Here is an 18,247-nt window from a genome sequence, read left to right as displayed (position 1 = left end):
AAGGCCAGGGAGATCTCGGGCATGCGGACGAATCCCTCGGTTGATCTATTTTGATCTGAGTTGATACCTTCAGTCAGACTAGCCGTATTCAATAATTAACCAGTGCACCGAAACGGCCGAGAAGTTCATTCATTCATAATACACCAAGCGAGCAATTGATCCTGAATGCGTGATTATATAGTAATAGTATTAGCAGTGGATGATAACAACCCCTGCCGATATCGATCGGTCTGCGGCGGCCCCCGGGTGAGGGGAAGTGTAAGACACCTCAGGCAGGACGCGGGGAGTCGGCCGAAAGATCAATACGCCCTAGTAAGATAACTGGTAATTTATCTTCCTGACCGGGCTTAGTGTGAGAGATGACCGCGGGAAAGTCATGTGATTGTCTCCGAAACAGTCAACTTCCGCTCATCCAGGGCTGGTTATGCACGATGACTGGCTGCTGCCCATCAGTGATAGGATGTTTTCCACAGTTTCCCTGAAGAACACTTCCCCATTACCATGAGAATAACTTACCGATTACAGCTGGATGACTGGAATGGAAATGGGAGTCCTCCAAGGTCTCCGTTCTTCGCCCATGGTTGGTCCAAACTTCCAATGGGCCGCGGTTGTTCATCGTTCTGACGTAGTCTCCGTTCGTGCTCCCGAAGGAACTATGCATGCGATCCTTCTATATATTGTCGTCTAGGCGCTGCGCCGGGCTTTGATTCTTTTGTTCTTCTTCTTGAACTTTATCTTGGGTGACTTTTCTTCATCCATCACATCATCCTTAGGCATTGATCATTGCAAAAGACAATATCAACATGAGCCAAATCGAAGTACAGCTCAAGGATGTCGCCATCCTGGGCGCCGTGAACAACGAGCATCGCAAGATCCTCACCAAGGAAGCTTGCGCTTTCCTCGCCATCCTCCACCGCACCTTCAACCCTACCCGGAAAGCCCTCCTGCAGCGCCGTATCGATCGCCAGGCCGAGATCGACAAGGGTCATCTGCCTGACTTCCTCCCCGAGACCAAGCACATTCGTGAAAATGACGCCTGGAAGGGCGCTCCTCCCGCTCCCGGTCTGGTTGACCGTCGCGTGGAGATCACTGGTCCCACGGACCGCAAGATGGTCATCAATGCTCTGAATGCGGATGTCTGGACATACATGGCGGATTTCGAGGGTGAGTTACTTGGATTCGGTTGCATAAGACAAACTGACTGGCATAGATTCGAGTGCCCCTACCTGGTCGAACATGATCAACGGCCAAGTCAACTTGTACGATGCTATCCGCCGTCAGGTTGATTTCAAGCAAGGAAACAAGGAGTACAAGCTCCGCACAGACCGCACCCTTCCCACCCTGATCGCCCGTGCTCGAGGCTGGCACCTTGATGAGAAGCACTTCACCGTCGATGGCGAGCCTATCTCTGGCAGTTTGTTCGATTTCGGTCTCTACTTCTTCCACAACGCCAAGGAGCTGGTCGCTCGCGGCCGCGGTCCTTACTTCTACCTCCCCAAGATGGAGTCCCACCTCGAGGCCAGACTCTGGAATGACGTCTTCAACCTTGCTCAGGACTACATTGGCATTCCCCGGGGGACCATCCGTGCTACTGTCCTGATTGAGACCATTACTGCTGCTTTTGAGATGGATGAGGTGAGTCAAGGATACTCTACAGCTAGCTTTGGTACCGTCTACTAACATGCGCAGATTATCTATGAACTGCGTGACCACAGCTCTGGTCTCAACTGCGGCCGCTGGGATTACATCTTCTCCTTCATCAAGAAGTTCCGCAAGCATCCCAACTTTGTCCTTCCCGACCGCTCCGACGTCACCATGACCGTGCCTTTCATGGATGCCTATGTGAAGCTGCTTATCAAGACCTGCCACCGCCGTGGTGTTCACGCTATGGTAAGTTTCGGTCTGCCTGATCAACCGAGAAAAGCTGACAATCGCAGGGTGGTATGGCCGCTCAGATCCCCATCAAGGACAACGCCGCCGCCAACGACAAGGCCATGGAGAACGTGCGCGCCGACAAGCTGCGTGAGGTTCGCGCCGGCCACGACGGTACCTGGGTTGCCCACCCCGCTCTCGCCGCCATTGCCTCCGAGGTCTTCAACAAGTACATGCCTACTCCTAACCAGCTGTTCGTCCGCCGGGAGGACGTCAACATCACCGCCAACGATCTGCTCAACACCAATGTTCCTGGCAAGATCACCGAAGATGGTATCCGCAAGAATTTGAACATTGGTCTTTCCTACATGGAGGGCTGGCTCCGCGGTGTCGGCTGCATCCCGATCAACTACCTGATGGTATATTTGGTCACACTTTAGTTTCACCTTCATCTTTGCTAACTTAGAGTAGGAGGATGCCGCTACCGCCGAAGTGTCCCGGTCTCAGCTCTGGCAGTGGGTGCACCACCAGGTCACCAGCTCCGATGGCAAGAAGATCGACAAGGCCTACGCTCTGCGTCTGCTTCAGGAGCAGGCCGACAGCCTGGCCGCCAAGGCCCCCAAGGGCAACAAGTACCAGCTGGCGGCCCGTTACTTTGCCGGTCAGGTGACGGGTGAGGATTATGCGGACTTCCTTACCAGTCTGCTGTACAATGAGATTTCCACCCCCGGTACTGCGTCGAAATTGTAGCCTTTGAACTGTGAGCGTGTTGGTGCCAGATTGATGATTGATGATTCCCCTGTACTGTACATTTAGCATCAATACATTGTCAGTAATCTTCATAATCTTCAAAGTTGTCTTGTAGATGTAGACAGAAGTATTAGACATAGTTCTCCCGAGTAGATGAGTTCTTTGTCACGTCTATACTTGGACAAAAGGGTTTTCGCTTCAATGGTATGGCTAGAGTGAGAAGCAGTATCTGTTCTGCATATTTGTGCTAGATATCGTGCAGGCTGACAGACAGAAAGAAGAAATCCACTTCACTAGCTATCAGACGTGATATCTCTCGTCTTATGTCCAAGACAACGATGAAGGAATTTTCCATTGGTCATCTCAACAAGTCACAAATCGAAATTCTTTGTATCACAATGCCATTGTGCATGTCTCGTTTTGGCTATTCATCATATCTTTCTTTGTCCAGAGAACCTCGGGATGTTCCCTCGCTGGAATCGGCTCAAGACCATATCTTGACATGATGTCTCTCAAATTGTGGTAAGACATCTCTCACGCAGTTTCCCTGGCATATTCCATTCGTGTCTCTAATGTATCTTGGTTGATGTCTACAACATCTATCTTCATCCTTCAAGTTAGATGTCTCTCTTCTCTACAAGACATCGCCGCCTTGTCGTGATGTACCGAACTGATGTCTGATATCGACGGATGGTGTCTCATTTCTCTGCTCGCAATGGATATAAATTTCGAGAGAAATCTGGTCAAGATGGACTTTTTTCTTCATCACCATTATCCTTCGGATACTCTGCTCTTCTCTTCTCTGCTCTCCCCATTTGAAACGCAACCTAGAACTCCAATCCCAAACCTCCACGACTTCTTGATCCCCTCGTTCCCAGTTATACTCCGTCAACCAAGTACCAGGGTAAGAACAGCCCCAAGAACAATACCAAAGAGAATGTCCAACCAATCCCCAACAGACTACCGCGACCCCTCCGCCCCCCATCTCATACCAGTCGACGACTGCCTAACCTACGAAACAGGATACCGCCAAAACCTACCGGGCCAACGCACCTGGTGGATCTTCTGCCCTATCACCGGCCTCTTCAACAACAGCTACGCCCTCCTCGGCGCCATGATCGAGTGCGTTGCGCGCGGACAGGCGACGCTGACACCGAACTGGGACCGCACATTCGCGGGAGGCATCTGGTATGATTTTGATTGCGGGGCTGATGTTTTGGATGGGCAGGTGCTGATGGATATGGCGGTTAATGATATGCAGAGGCGGATTGAGAGGTATATGGCTACGAGTGATGGGCAGGCGGGGTGTAAGCCTGCGCTTGGGTTTCGGTAGGTTTTGGCTGTGGTTGCTGACAGTGGCAGGTTGGTTGAGAAGCATAAGGATGAGGATGAGGGGATTGGGAGATTGGTTGATAGGTACGTTTCCTTGATTGTTGCAATTGATTAGTTGAAGCTGCTTGAGTTGCTGTGAGTTACTGGTTTGGTATTGTGGACTTGTTTGGCTGCTATGATGCACTTGGATTGCGGCAATTGAATGAGTTCATCGACAGACATTCCAATATTTACATGCAATATGTAGGCTCGTAGACGTAGCAACTGACTCTATACCCAGTAGGGAAATTTCCACAGGCGTTGCGACGGAGAACCCTAATAGACTGAAATCCAACATATAAGTACTCGACACTTCTAGAGGTGTAGTTAACCTGTGAGAAGACTTGTGAGCTCAAAGGTCAAGGCTTGCCAAATATTCATTGAATAAGACACAAACCCAATAACACCATTATTCCTAAAATGCACATGATCTGTCGTCTAAATAATATAATCTCTCCGAGGCGTCCAAGTCCAACATCAATTCCTGCCCTCAACGCTCAGAATTCACTCTTTTCAAGGTCTGTCATGACTGATCGAAGTGGATGTCATCTATCCTCCAGTCCCTTCCTTACTCAACGCTGTAGAGGCCGCACTTGGTAAATATGGGAAATACAGATAGCGAGGATAGAATCCACTCTAGAGAGGTAGTAGATGGACGAACCCATCGAGAGGCGACGTACGGCGCGGTGGCTGGCAGGTTACCACGGAACTTACTTCCTCTTCCTCCTTTTATTTCTGTCGTAGACCTATATTTTCCTGAAATAAAGAAGCGAGCTGATAAATACGACTTGAGACATTGGGAAGCTCCGTGGTCGAGGACGATGATGGTATCCGCACATATGTATATATATATATATAGGATGGTGTGCAGCCCGATGTCAGCTAACAATGGTACAAATAATAGTAGCCTCGGCGAGCTAGAGGTTAGAGTATATAACAAGGACACAAGGTGCATAGCTGTTTATCTACTACGTCAGGCAGACAACGACTTTAGGAGCAAAGCTCGATCCGAGATCTAGAGCTACGCTTACGAAGACAGTGACGAGATCGTACAACTCTTTTCTTCATATGCAAACAGGAGCAACGGTCATAGTCCAGTGAGTCGACTCTATTCCAACGACGACCACTAATTCCACTTGCTTCCCACTTGGGTCAAGCTATGCTAGTCTAACATACACAAATTCAATCCACTCATGTACTCATGTCGTACCACAGATTTAGATATACTCCCAAGCGGCAGCCCGAGTATCATTCGAAGGCACGGCCAAAGCATCGAAACCGAGACATTCCGCACCGCTGGTCACGTTCGCAACTGAGGCATACACCTGCCAGTGCGTGGCGGTGCCATTGCTCTTGGGGCAAGCGACGAAGCCGCTGGCGCCCTGGCCCTGGTAGGCGAAGTGGCCGAAGGGCGTGCCGGTGGTGTGGACGAAGGGACCGGTGGAGGAGCCTTGGGGGATGTAGCCCGAGTGAGCGGTGGTGAAGCGCAGGGCGCCACGGGGGTCGACGTAGATGCGCTGGCCGCCTGGGACGGCGACGTCCTGTGTTTGTTAGTATATTAGAACAGTCGCAGATGAGGAAATGGACGTACCAAGGCGGTCTCGCTGGCGAACCGGGTGGTTGTGCCGGGAGGGCAGCCGCCGACCTTCTCGACGGACTCAGGGCAGAAGGTGGAGGGGGACTCGCCGAGCCAGAAGCTGCCGTGGGCAGCATTTAATGGAAGCAAGTGGACGGGCGAGCCGGAGCGAGCGGACATGACGGAGAATTTGCTGGTGCTGTTGCTGGTGCGGTAGCTCTGGCTGTGGCCATTGTTGCGGACGGGGATGCTGACGGCAGAGGCCAGGGTGAGGAGCGAGAAAAGAGCTGGGATCTTCATTTTGCTTTTAGATGTAGATGTGCTCGTAGATGTGATTGCAGTGTAGCTGTACAGTGATGGTAAGATTGGGTGATGAATGAGGTATGGAGAGGAAGGGTTTAAATACTTGCTGTGCTAGCACTAACAGACGAAAAACCAGATCTGATCAGCGACCCTTCATTTTCATCATCCCTTATCTATTTCTTTCACGAAAGACCAAAGCCCTTGCCCCATGTGGCATCTCGAGCGCCCATCTCCACTTGGCCCTGACGATCCCGGGTCGGTCTCCGTCTCGATTTCTACAGCTGGCTCCGACGGTTAATACCCTTGAAACAGAGGGACAGCTGATCATGTTACGTCGTTGCCGTACCCTTGTTCATTCTCTTACACGGCTGATGATCAGGTTTCTTCGCAAGAGATCCCGTACGGAACAGAAAAATTGATCCAGCAATGACATGGCCGATGATGCCGATGATCGACGGGTGCTCCACTCCGTGTCTCGGGTTGAGTACCTTTCTGGTCAAATGGAATAGCTTCACGTTCTGCTGCTCCTGTCATTGGCCGACAGTCAGTAATAGCCCCTCAGGGTCCAGTCCATAGCCTGTTGCTGCCGAAAACTCTCGTCGAGCTGGAAGATTCGGCGCAGCCACAGATCCACTTCGGGCCACTCTGGACGCTCATGGCGACAAAAGTCGGTCTGATTGCTTGGAATAAATTCTATATTTGTCGAATGATGCCTGCTGTGGCATTGCTTGATCTATTATTATGTCCCACATCTATGTACAAGAATTAGTCTATACAACAAGGCAAACTCAATACTCCCCCATCAGTGGCAGATCGCGAGAACTCCGTCCCACCCAGACCTGGAATTTGCCCTCAGGCATCACCCAGTTCTGCTCGCGCGTGCTCCAGTAGCTCAGATCCTTCCGGCTGAGCGTCATCTGCACCTCACGTCGCTCACTAGGCTCCAGCTCGATCTTGGTGAAGTTCCGCAGAACCCGCTCAGGAAACTCGATTTTCACCCGCTCCCTCTGTTTCTCCCCGGTCGTATCTGCGTCAGAGTCCACCTCCACCCAGTCGCCCTCCTCTGTCACATCGGATGGGAAGGATACATAGACCTGGACGACCTCCTGTCCTTTGCGATCTCCAGTATTGCTCACCTGGAACTTTATGTTTACCATCTCCTCGTATAGCGCGGGATGGCCACCTGCTCCACCGCCGGCCGGCGATGGACTTTGTGTCTCGTTGTAACCTTTGGGATAGAATGAATAGTTGTGCGGCGCCGTTCCATCAAGATTTGAAAGGTAGGGATAGATGTACTTGAAGACTGGCTGGAAACCAGCCGGGAATAACGCTGACGCAGGATCCGGAAGGTCGGTATCGTACACGGGTGGAGCCACGGCGTCTGCAGGCCGTGGGGGTGGAGACCGCGATTTGCTCTGCAGCGGGCTGATGCTGAGATCGGACAGTTCAAACGTGGTGTACGACAAACCGAACCCGAATTCGAAGCGCGGCGTGATGTTATGCCGGTCAAAATGCCGATAATCGATGTACAGAGCGTCCAAAAAGTCCACTTGGGGCACCGGTGCATTGGGCTCGTATAAGACCTGCGCACCAGGCCCATAGTCCTCCAGACTCTTCCCGATTGTGTACGGCAATCGTCCACTTGCATCTACATCACCAAACAGCACGTCCATCAATGCATTTCCGCTCTCCTGGCCGGGCAGGTTGGCCAACAGGACCGCATGCACGCCGGGGAGGTCGATCCACGACTCCATCACGACCGGACCGACCGCGTGAATGACAACCACGGTCTTCCCCTGTCCGCCACCGCAGTTGTCCGCCACGCTACGGACTAGTGTATCGCCTCCTTTCTGCAGAAAGAGATCGTTTCGGTCGCCGTGAATTCCGCCTGCGGAAATATACCCCTCCCCTGAGTCTGCATTCACAAAGACAAGGCACAGATCTTTGTCGACCGCGTCGGCTGGCATGACGGCGTTGCGCAGGTACGCGGTGCTCTCGATTTCCCCCGACCATGCCGATTCCAACGCTTCAATAGGGCTGACAAGGTACGGAAACTCCACGGTCCCGCTGCCCCAGCCGGTCGCCAGGGTGCCCTGGTTGCATCCCCTGTCAGGGCAAGCATTCGGGCCCGATGCCGGTCCGGCGTCGTCACCATAGATACCAACGCGGAGAATGCCACCGGATGGACTCGATGCGTTGCGCGATAGCGGAAGTGTATGATCTACATTCTTCAGCAGCACTGTCCCTTCCGCCGCAACCTTTCTCGCAATGATGCTATGCGCCTCCGGCCCGGTGCCCTGGGCATCAACGTAGCGGTTTACCACAGCGTAGGACTCGTCGTTGCTTCCCGTATGCAGCCACCCAACCTCATCGTTGGTCCAAGACGAAAAATTAGGGCCGCCGTTGCCTTCCGGTGGCGGACGTTCCCAGGCATCCTGCCCCAAATGATACCACGCAGCCACAATTCGAGTGACCATGTCGTTGAGTCGCTCCATAGGAACAGATGTGTTGAGCACTGCTCTAGTCAGTTCACTGCCCCAAAGTGACTTGCCGTCCACCCAATGCAGGCCGTCTCCCGGCATGCTCATGTCGAGGCCGCCTAGGGCGCTGTTGATGCCAGACCGCTGGGCCAGCCAGTCGGACTGCACGAACCCTTGAAACCCCAGTTCATCCTTGAGGATCCCATTCAACAGTTTGCTATTCTCGCAGGCGTGGCTATTGTTCACCATTTGATAAGAGCACATCACGCTAGCCACGTCGGCTCGGATACTCTCGGCAAATGGCCACGCAAAGACTTCGTGCAGGGCACGGTCACCGACGTTGGATGATAAAGCGGTGGGAATCCCCCACTCAAAGGGCTGCCGGAAATGTTCCTGCTCATTCATCGCAAAATGCTTCGCCGTCGCCATGACTCCGTTGCTCTGAATACCCCGGATAGTTTCCGCCGCAGCCACACCTTGAAGAACAGGATCAGAGCCGAATCCTTCCCAGTTGCGCCCTCCCGCAGGCATCATTCCCAAGGGGCCCATCGACGGACCCAGGAGGACATTCACCCCTTTCAACCGGGCCTCCCGTCCCATGGCGACGCCGCGCTCACGCATGAGCTCTCGATTCCACGTAGATCCCGTTGTGATACCCGCCGGAAAGGCAGACACATGGTCAGAAAAGCGTAGTCCTTGAGGACCGTCCTGTAAGCACAGCGAGGGGAATTTAACAATATCCGCCGGGCCTGAACAATCAGCATGAATCCCATGGTCACAGTCACCATACGTACCAGTGTTTCCAACACACATTCCCATCTGCCAGCCAATCCCAGTTGTGATGTTGACCTTTTCGATAAGAGTCATATTCCGGACCAAGCTCTGCGCCTTTTTATAACTCTCCTCCCAATGCTTCAGCGTCCCTCCCCTCGGTGATGGAAACCACGAATCAGACGGTACCATCGGCTAGCAATCAACAATCAGCCCCCCAGCCTCACGAAAAAGGATGCTTTGCTACAGCACTCACCCAAACCTTCGGCTCCTCCCTATGCGACATTGCAAAACTCAAGAACCCCCAGACCACCACCGCCAACGTAACAATGACAGCGACCAGCGTCCGCCACCAGATCCTCGCGTACTTGACCGGCGTCCACGCCTGGAGCCTCGCGCGCCGCCGCTTCAGTCTATCCTTCAACTTGTATCTGAGTGTGGTCTCCTCGTCGGAGTCGAAATCGTCCGAGTCGTCGGAGTCGACGAGATCATACTGCTTCGACGCGGAGAGGAGCTCCTGCTCTGCTTCTGTAATGCTATCGAGGTACGTCTCGACGCCGCCATCATCGCGGATGACGGGGACGAATGCGGACGAATGGTGGGAGCCGTAGCGGTCGACCGGGCGGAGCTTATAGGAGCCTGATTTCTCGAGATCGGAGTCCGAGTCGGTATCGGCATGGGCGTATTCGGAGGGGGAGCGGAATGAGGAGATTTCCTCGGGGATGGCTTCGTGGAGGGGTGCGTAGCGTTGTTTGCCCTTGGATGTCGAGCTCCGGTCGTTGGTTTTGAGATGGTCCCTGAAGTTTCCGCCGTGGGTGGAATCAGGGGGAGCCATGCCGGGTTAGGGTAGGGATGGCATTGATTAGAGAGATGTCTTTACAGACTGAGAAAAATGAAAGAGTGCGAAGATACCAATAGACAAGTAACTGACAGGAGCAATGCCGATGGAGGAAATAACAGAGCCGACGTGGAACGGGGCGACAGCTATTCAGCCAATCAGAAGAGAGCTGCGTCTCCTGTATTGGAGATGCATTACGCACTGCTGGCGATCTTTTTCATTCGATTCCAATGCCACGCCTTTGATATGTAGGAAAACCATGCGGGAGATTATTGTCATGATAAACAGATGGCCAAAATGCTGAGTGCTGGGAAGTTGACGGATTGCCTAATATGGCATAACAATGACAGGGCATCCAACCTCCTTTGCAGCATAAGAAATGATCGGCTTCAATAGTCAGGAGAGATAGCCAAAAATTACGAGAGGACTGGTTTACTTTTATATGAGCCACCTTACGGAGTTAAGACAGTCCAGAGAAGGATGTATTGGTCAAGTGTCAGGTACTTGAACAGATCTATATATAGTTCATATTTCTATCAACACGCTCATCCGCGGCAAAGACAGTCAAAGATAAGATGTCTTACAGCTGGATGCAATACCAGCGCAAATATTTATACTTCTGCTTTCTTTCTGAACCCTCATTGGAACAGGAGCTGAACCGTAACTGGCATGTCAGAACCCAGCTTACAGCATGATACTTGGCACCTGGTGGAATTAATGTACTATTGCCAACAATATCCAGCCTCTGCATTTGCATTTATAGAACAGGGAAAACCCAGCGGCCACCTCACTTCATATACTAGGGAAAAAACCTGTCCTGAGGCCAAGCACATCACTCTGTTATATTCTCAAATCCCTCCAGCATTAACATCATCCATTCGCGACGCCCCCTTACTTGGGGAGCGCCTCTCCACCACCACTCGCACCACCAGCACTGCCCAGAGCGGGATCGGCAGGGTACATAGTGACTGCTCAATTATACAAGTGAGCATTTGTACTACTTAGCTTAAAAGGGGTTTAGAAGGAGGTTGCTCACTTTTCAGTTGAGAAGTAGATAGAATCTCAAACTGTTGAGAAATTAGCAACTAAGAATCGTTGTTTCCAACACCCTGGAGCTTGTCAGGGGAAAGTGTACCTTAAATAAAAGTGAGGTTTCTCAGGGAGAATAATCAATAGGGTTAGTTGAAGTTGTGGTGAGCGAACAGCTAGCTTTATATGCCAGACCTTACTAGGAGTGAATATCTTCCCTCCATACTTGAGTTGTGTGGCAATTCACCAGTATCACTCTCCCTCCCTTTGGTAAATGTTCATACTCTGACATGAGGTCTTCGTCACCAAGGTATATGGGTATTCCGCATGCGGTACCTTTCCTCTTCATGGTCAAAGTCAATGAACAAGGGAGGCCTGGTGGCTGCTTACACTTGTTAATTTACCAATCTAAATGGTAGAGTATATCTATAGGAGGTGAAATATGTCAATTAATAATCTAAAAATCATAGCTGTCTCCCGCTTGCGGCGATCCCATTGTCATCTATCATTATTGTCTGTAGTTGTAGGCTTGGTTGCATTGCATTAATGCAATGGAACAAGTTCTGGGCACACCTTGACATACTGACGTGTGTAAGTAGACAGTAAACTTGGATTCAGAATGGTGCAAAAATCAAAAACTTTTGACGTCTTCTATTAGCATCGCTATCATCAATGAAGTGTAGATGTCATCGGAGCAAGTCTAATCCAAGCAGCATGGTCATTGATGACACCAATAGACCGCGTTTCCCCCCCTTCTCCTTCTTTACAGCCCCTTACCGGGGGGTTCGGAAACTTTTACAAAACGCGAGACGAGCAAGTTTATGTACGAGTTTACAATATAGAGATAGAAACAGAGATGAAACGTAGGCAAGAAGTCATGTTCTCTATGTACTGACATGTATTATTCAAAACATAATAACACCAGACCGTCTATAGGAAGATATGCCAAGTTGAAATCGTAACGCTCATATGCAGTAGAAAGATGCACTTTTAGAAGGAAAAGCAAAAGGTCTATTCAGCTTCGTCGTCGGTGTCGGGGGGCTTGGGAGTACCCTTGGGAGATTGCAACCTATGTCGAGTTAGCAGTCTGCAGAAAGTCAAAAAGTCAAATGATAAGGAGGAACATACCATTCGAGGTGACGCAATCTACGGCGCGCCTCGCGCTCCTTCAGTTGAGCACGAGTCATCTTCTTCTTCTTTCTGGCCTTGAACTTCAGTTCGCCTTGATCTTCGGCGCCAGAGTTGACGGCCGAGGGAGCGGCGCTGGTAGCAGCCGAGTTGGCGACGGTGCTGCCGGGCTGAGGAGAACTGGCGGCGCTGTCCTCGAAGCGGTCGAGAGCCACGGCATTGTTGGTCCGGGCGACAATGCGACCATCGGCGATGTGCAACTGCTCGGGGCACAGGGCACCCACGAACTCCTCGTTGTGGGAAATCATGACAACACCTCCCTTGAAGTCACGGATGGCCACCGCCAGACCACCCAGAGAGTCACGGTCCAAGAAGTTGGTCGGCTCGTCCAGCACCAGCAAGTGCGGGTTGTTCCACATAGCACCGGCCAAGACGACCTTGACCTTTTGACCACCGGAGAGACCGGAGATCTGGTTGTGGTTGGCGATCTCGGGGTCCAGGCCGATATCCTCAAAGTGTTTCGAGATCGTCTTGGGTTCAAGGACTCGGAAACCGAGACCCTCACGGGAGGCTTCATGATCGTCAAACTCTTGGACCAGCTTGAAAAAGCCAAGCTCGACCAAGGTTTCACGCGAGATCATGGTGTTGTGCTTGGGAAGAAGGCCGACCCATTTGATTTCGTACTGGAAGGTCTTCTTCCACTTCTGACGACCCATGATGGCTTCGATGCGGCGAGGTCCCCGGCCATCGCCAAGGTCGACCGGCTTCTCCATCTGCGCCTTGTCCTGCTCAGTTAGAATACGAGTCTGCTTGAGGAAGACTTCGCGGTCGTCTCCGTTGGCGTAACGCCATTGCAGGTATTGGCTGGGAGTCTTCTCGAGATGCATTTCAACGTGCTCCAAAGCGTGCTGCTTGATGTATCCGATACGAAGGTTGGGGTGCTTCTCGACTTTTCCGGTCTGCGGAATCGTCTCGCCTGTCAACATCTTGATGAAAGTCGACTTACCAGCACCGTTACCACCAATGATGGCGACGCGAGACGACAGTGACAGCGAGAGGGAAGCATCAACTAGAGACGGCTTGCTAGCGCCGGGGTAGGTATAAGAGCAGTTGGTCATACGAAGGATCGAGCGGGTGTTGGACTTGATGCCGGAAAGGATACCGGGGGGAGGGAACTTGAACTGCACCATGCTGGAGGACAGGGTGTAGTAGCTCTTGGCTTCGGGCTTCTGCTTGACAAAAGCGGCGAGGTTGCCCTTGTAGTGGACCAGCTTCTTTCCTTCGTAGTGGTAGATGTCGGTGCAGACCTCGTCCAAGAATCCAGAGTCGTGACTGACAATAAGACTGGTGATGTCAGTGTGCTTCTTGAGATACTCCTGCAGCCACTTGACGTTGGCAACATCGAGATGGTTAGTAGGTTCGTCCAGAAGCAACACATCGGCCTTCATGAGCATAGCACGGGCCAGAGCCAGCTTCATCTTCCAACCACCAGAGAGGGAGCCGACACGCTGGTTCTGTCTTCCCTCGGGGCCATCGGTAAAGCCGAATTCCAGGAGGACACGGCTAATGTGCTCTTGTCCGGCTTCGGCAATCTTGGGATCTTTGGACACATATTCGATGATGCTCAGATCCGCGTCTTCGCCCTGATTGTGCTCGACGAAGCAGGTGCGGACAACATCCTGAGTAGGGAATCCCTCTAGTTTCTCATTGGCAATACTGCGCATGAGGGTAGACTTGCCGGCACCGTTCCGACCACAGAGACCGTAGCGGTGGCCCTTGAGAAGACGAAGGTTCGTGTGAGAAAGGAGAAGCATTCCTCCGTAAGCGAGGGAGAAGTTGGCGTTGACAATCTCAACCTCGTTGGGGTCGTCAGGAACGGGCTTGCCGAACTTGCGGTGGTCTTCCTCGATGAAGTGCTCCTGCACGGCCGAGGCGACAGCCTCGTGCTTGTCATCCTGGAGGAAACCACGAAGATAAGGGCCAACACAGGCAGGAATGCGGTCGTGCATTCTGGCATTGACATCCTCACGAACCATCTCAGCGATGTAGCTCTTGCCGAGCTCGAAGAGGGTGTGCTCGCTGGGCACTGCAAGGCCACCGTTCTCCTTTATCTTGGCCTCGAGTACCGCGAGAACATCTTCAGCGGTCGTCTTCGCGACGGAGCCGGCCGCCAGGCTGCTGTCACTCATAGCTTTGTCGATGACATTCATGGCGCGGGTGGCGAGTTCTCTGACTTCAGGCAGCGAGGCGCGATCCTTGACTGCCTGGACACCGGGCTTGAGTTTGGGCAAGAAGGTGCGTGCTTCTGCCGGGTCATGGACCAATTTGGTCAAGTTCTCCACAACCACTACAGTGCGGCGCAGGGTCTCCTGGGGCGTGGTGGGCGCATTCAGGGAACGTTCGAGCAGAGGGGTCAAAAGGGCGAGGACGGGGGAGGTAACGATGGCGACAAAGGTAGTCTGAGACAGGGCATGGATAGCGTTCTGCAAAGTCTGTTCGGACGGCTGCTCCATGGTCTTGATAAGCAAGGGAATGCGAGGAGCGACATCGTCGTTATCCAGCAGAGTAGTCAGAGCGGTCATGGTCTTGCTGGCCTGCTTGGCCACTTCGTTCTTGAGATCGTGCATCCCGGACTCAACCAGGGGAATCAGCTCCTTGAGGGTCTTGCCCATGGCGCTGCGCAGAAGATCCTTCTGGCGCTCTTCATCCATGGTTCCAGTACCAATCTGCGCCTTGACGGCCATCTTTTCCAAAAGGGCGTAGGCACCGACGAACCCCTGCCATTTACCGGAGCTCTTGTTGAGATAGGCCGAGAGGGCGGGGATGAGAGCGTTGACGAGCGACTCCGGTTTCAAGCAATCGAAGAGCGCATCGATGGCGTACTGAGCAGCATCGCGCACGACGGCGCCCTTGTCAGCCAAAGCGTCGAGAGCAAGGTTCAAGACACCGCCATCCTGGAGAAGGAAGACGACTTCGCTGAGGGGGTGCTCGCGAGGAAAGCGCTCGAACAAGGCACCGATAATCAACATGGCGCTCTCACGGCGGGCGCCGCTCTTCTTATCGGTCGCAGCCTTTTTGATCTCAGGGAGGATGTTGTATCTTTGAAGACCAAACGCTCCGACGCTCTGAATGAGAAGGTTGGTCAGGCCGTAAGCAGCATCGAGAGACTGTTGCGAGGTCTCAGCCGTGAAGATTGTGTTTGTAAGCGAGGAAACCTCCTCGACGGTAGGAGGCACTCCCGAGGGAGTTTTCGAGACGGCGATAGGTGCGGACATCTCGGAGTGAGGCATTATCATGAGACTTGAAGAGAGGAGTGGAGAGTGTCAAAAAAGTGTGCTTTTGAGTCTGTCGATGTCAGGCCGACAGGTTTTATGTTCGTTCGAGGCGACGGCGGGGAAACGAACGATTAGGGGAGGGTATATAAGACGATTTAGCTGGTGGATGAAATTAACGTCCTTCCCCCGAGGACAGATCGTCTAAGAAAAAAGACAAAAGTCTAGGGTATATGAGAAGAAAGAAAACAAACAACAAAGAAGAGAAATGGAAGAGTTGAAAAGTCAAGGCTGATGCTGGATGATGGAGGGGTCTCCACTATCTCGCTTTATCAATAAGAAAAAATTCGTCTCCAGCGGTCGAAAATTTCTGCCTGAGGCGATCAGGGGGTAATGGCCAATCAGAGCTCACCGCCAGCACATGCGGACGGTGATTTGCTAGTCTCGTATCATGTGGCGTGTGGCTGGGGACTCTACGCCACAGTAAGGCTGTGTGCCAAGTTGGTGCCTGACTTGAGTCCTGGATGCCTCAGGTATGAACTACCCCGGTCTTGGCCTTTCCTAATCGGGACTCCCCGCATGGCAACAGCAGTCAATAATAATCATGTGCCTGACAGCATACGTGTAGTAGGGGGTTTACAATTTGTGTTTCTTATTTAATGTCGACGGCTCTTCTTTCTAGCAGTCTATTGCAAGATAGATTTCGAATGTGGTAGAGTCAGTAAACATGAAGTGATTGACTACCCCAGACCCACGAATACCCGAACCCCTCATGTGATAACCGACCGTTGTATGAACAGCCACTGTAGGTCAATAACAAAATGGATAAACCCATCGAGAATCTAGTGAATAGATCTTCATCATAGTTATTCTAAGATCAATTACTACATCCGCATCCCTTGAATCACCGCTGGACCGAACATCGGCCATGCAACACCGGTAATGCCAATTGTCTCGTCGACTGCTGATCCGCCGACCGCAACTCCGCATGCAGCCGCTTGTTGCCTCGGTTTTGACTGACTTCCCCCTGCCGTCAGCTGTCTGTCCACTGCCTACCTCCGCGGTCAACCGGAGATGCCGAGCTATGCTCTTTTCCTCCGTCTTTCACAGGGCTTTAATCTTCGCTCTCTTCTCATTGTCCCCGCATCATAACTCACATCCCTTGATATCCTCTCCATCAAAATGGCCATGACAATGAGATCAACACGCCATGCATCCAAGCTGGCTCAGGTAGGCTCATCCAACCTATCAACAGTCGCATACAGAAACTTACCCTGTCATCCTCTCTAGACTGTCCGCTTGGCTCTCAATACCCGCAGATACTCAACGGCCGAGCCAGATCTCAAGACCGCTCTGAAGGCAGTAATCCCCGCCAAACGCGAGCTGTTCAAGCAGGTCAAGGAACGTAGCGATGAGGTGATTGGTGAGGTCAAGGTCGCCAACGTCATTGGTGGCATGCGCGGTCTCAAGTCCATGCTCTGGGAGGGTTCGGTACTGGATCCTGAAGAAGGCATCCGGTTCCACGGCAAGACCATCAAGGACTGCCAAAAGGAACTCCCCAAGGGTCCGTCAGGCACCGAGATGCTCCCCGAGGCCATGTTCTGGCTGCTCTTGACGGGCCAGGTCCCCTCGACCAACCAAGTCCGCGCATTCTCGCGTGAGCTGGCCGAGCAGTCACATCTGCCGCAGCACATTTTGGACCTGATCAAGTCCTTCCCTCGCTCCATGCACCCCATGACCCAGCTGTCCATTGCCGTGGCGGCCCTCAACACCGAGTCCAAGTTCGCCAAGGCCTACGAAAAGGGCCTCAACAAGGCCGACTACTGGGAGCCCACCTTTGACGACAGCATCTCGCTGCTCGCCAAGATCCCACGAGTCGCGGCGCTGGTCTTCCGCCCGGACGAGGTCGACCAGGTCGGCACCCAGGCCCTGGACGCCAGCCAGGACTGGTCGTACAACTTCGCCGAGCTCCTGGGCAAAGGCGGCAAGGAGAACCAGGACTTCCACGACCTGCTGCGTCTCTACCTAGCCCTGCACGGCGACCACGAGGGAGGCAACGTCTCTGCGCACGCCACCCACCTGGTCGGCAGCGCGCTCAGCGACCCTTTCCTCAGCTACAGTGCGGGTCTGCTGGGTCTCGCCGGCCCGCTGCACGGACTCGCCGCGCAGGAGGTCCTGCGCTGGATTCTGGCCATGCAGGACAAGATCGGCACCAAGTTTACTGACGATGACGTGCGCAACTACCTCTGGGATACGCTCAAGTCGGGACGTGTCGTCCCTGGGTATGGCCACGGCGTCCTGCGCAAGCCCGACCCGCGCTTCCAGGCGCTCATGGACTTTGCCGCCACCCGGCCGGACGTCCTGGCCAATCCTGTGTTCCAGCTCGTCAAGAAGAACTCGGAGATTGCGCCTACTGTGTTGACCGAACACGGAAAGGTAATTTCCTCTCTGGAGATACTTTCCCTGCGATATACTAATGTGACGATAGACGAAGAACCCCCACCCGAACGTGGACGCCGCCTCCGGTGTCCTCTTCTACCACTACGGCTTCCAGCAGCCTCTATACTACACCGTCACCTTTGGCGTCAGCCGTGCCTTGGGACCATTGGTACAGCTCATCTGGGATCGGGCCCTGGGCTTGCCCATCGAGCGACCCAAGAGTATCAACCTGCTGGGCTTGAAAAAGTAATGACCAAATGACCTGATTGTATTGCCTGTGATATCAACTGTTGTATTTCATTTTCGTTTTCGTTTCGTAGCACTAGATGTAGATCAATGATAGATTACCGTCATTAGCTGATCAAAAGTGTAAGGTAGTTCTATACTTGTTCGAATTACAGACATATACATATACATG

General features: G+C 52.7%; 6 protein-coding genes across 6 annotated transcripts; 3 read left to right on the top strand and 3 right to left on the bottom strand.

The window, feature by feature from the left end:
* Positions 1-803: 803 nt before the first annotated feature.
* On the top strand, positions 804-2,622 carry ALT_0992 (malate synthase; the record flags this gene model as incomplete). Its single annotated transcript, XM_033563478.2, has 5 exons — positions 804-1,164; positions 1,211-1,635; positions 1,690-1,890; positions 1,938-2,291; positions 2,344-2,622. 5 exons carry the CDS (start codon positions 804-806, stop codon positions 2,620-2,622), a joined length of 1,620 nt encoding a protein of 539 aa, XP_033419369.2.
* Positions 2,623-3,559: 937 nt separating this feature from the next.
* On the top strand, positions 3,560-3,955 carry ALT_0991 (uncharacterized protein; the record flags this gene model as incomplete). The annotated part of the gene is made up of 1 exon (XM_033563477.2): positions 3,560-3,955. One exon carries the CDS (start codon positions 3,560-3,562, stop codon positions 3,953-3,955), a length of 396 nt encoding a protein of 131 aa, XP_033419368.2.
* Positions 3,956-5,210: 1,255 nt separating this feature from the next.
* Positions 5,211-5,869, bottom strand: ALT_0990 (putative IgE-binding protein; the record flags this gene model as incomplete). The annotated part of the gene is made up of 2 exons (XM_033563476.2): positions 5,211-5,534; positions 5,585-5,869. 2 exons carry the CDS (start codon positions 5,867-5,869, stop codon positions 5,211-5,213), a joined length of 609 nt encoding a protein of 202 aa, XP_033419367.1.
* A 791-nt stretch (positions 5,870-6,660) lies between these two features.
* Positions 6,661-9,958, bottom strand: ALT_0989 (beta-glucosidase family protein; the record flags this gene model as incomplete). The annotated part of the gene is made up of 3 exons (XM_033563475.2): positions 6,661-9,101; positions 9,147-9,318; positions 9,380-9,958. 3 exons carry the CDS (start codon positions 9,956-9,958, stop codon positions 6,661-6,663), a joined length of 3,192 nt encoding a protein of 1,063 aa, XP_033419366.2.
* Positions 9,959-12,001: 2,043 nt separating this feature from the next.
* Positions 12,002-15,414, bottom strand: ALT_0988 (putative mRNA-nucleus export ATPase (Elf1); the record flags this gene model as incomplete). Its single annotated transcript, XM_033563474.2, has 2 exons — positions 12,002-12,059; positions 12,119-15,414. 2 exons carry the CDS (start codon positions 15,412-15,414, stop codon positions 12,002-12,004), a joined length of 3,354 nt encoding a protein of 1,117 aa, XP_033419365.2.
* Positions 15,415-16,572: 1,158 nt separating this feature from the next.
* mcsA (putative citrate synthase Cit1) lies at positions 16,573-18,079 on the top strand (the record flags this gene model as incomplete). The annotated part of the gene is made up of 3 exons (XM_033563473.2): positions 16,573-16,620; positions 16,681-17,826; positions 17,879-18,079. The coding sequence occupies 3 exons, from the start codon at positions 16,573-16,575 to the stop codon at positions 18,077-18,079; spliced, it is 1,395 nt and encodes a 464-aa protein (XP_033419364.2).
* Between the last annotated feature and the right edge of the window lie 168 nt (positions 18,080-18,247).

The sequence above is a fragment of the Aspergillus lentulus genome (assembly GCF_001445615.1).
Source record: "Aspergillus lentulus DNA, contig: Alt01, strain: IFM 54703, whole genome shotgun sequence".
NCBI classification, from domain to species: Eukaryota; Fungi; Ascomycota; class Eurotiomycetes; order Eurotiales; family Aspergillaceae; genus Aspergillus; species Aspergillus lentulus.
Note: the sequence above shows the minus strand (reverse complement) of the source record. Positions and strands in the feature narration are given on the sequence as shown.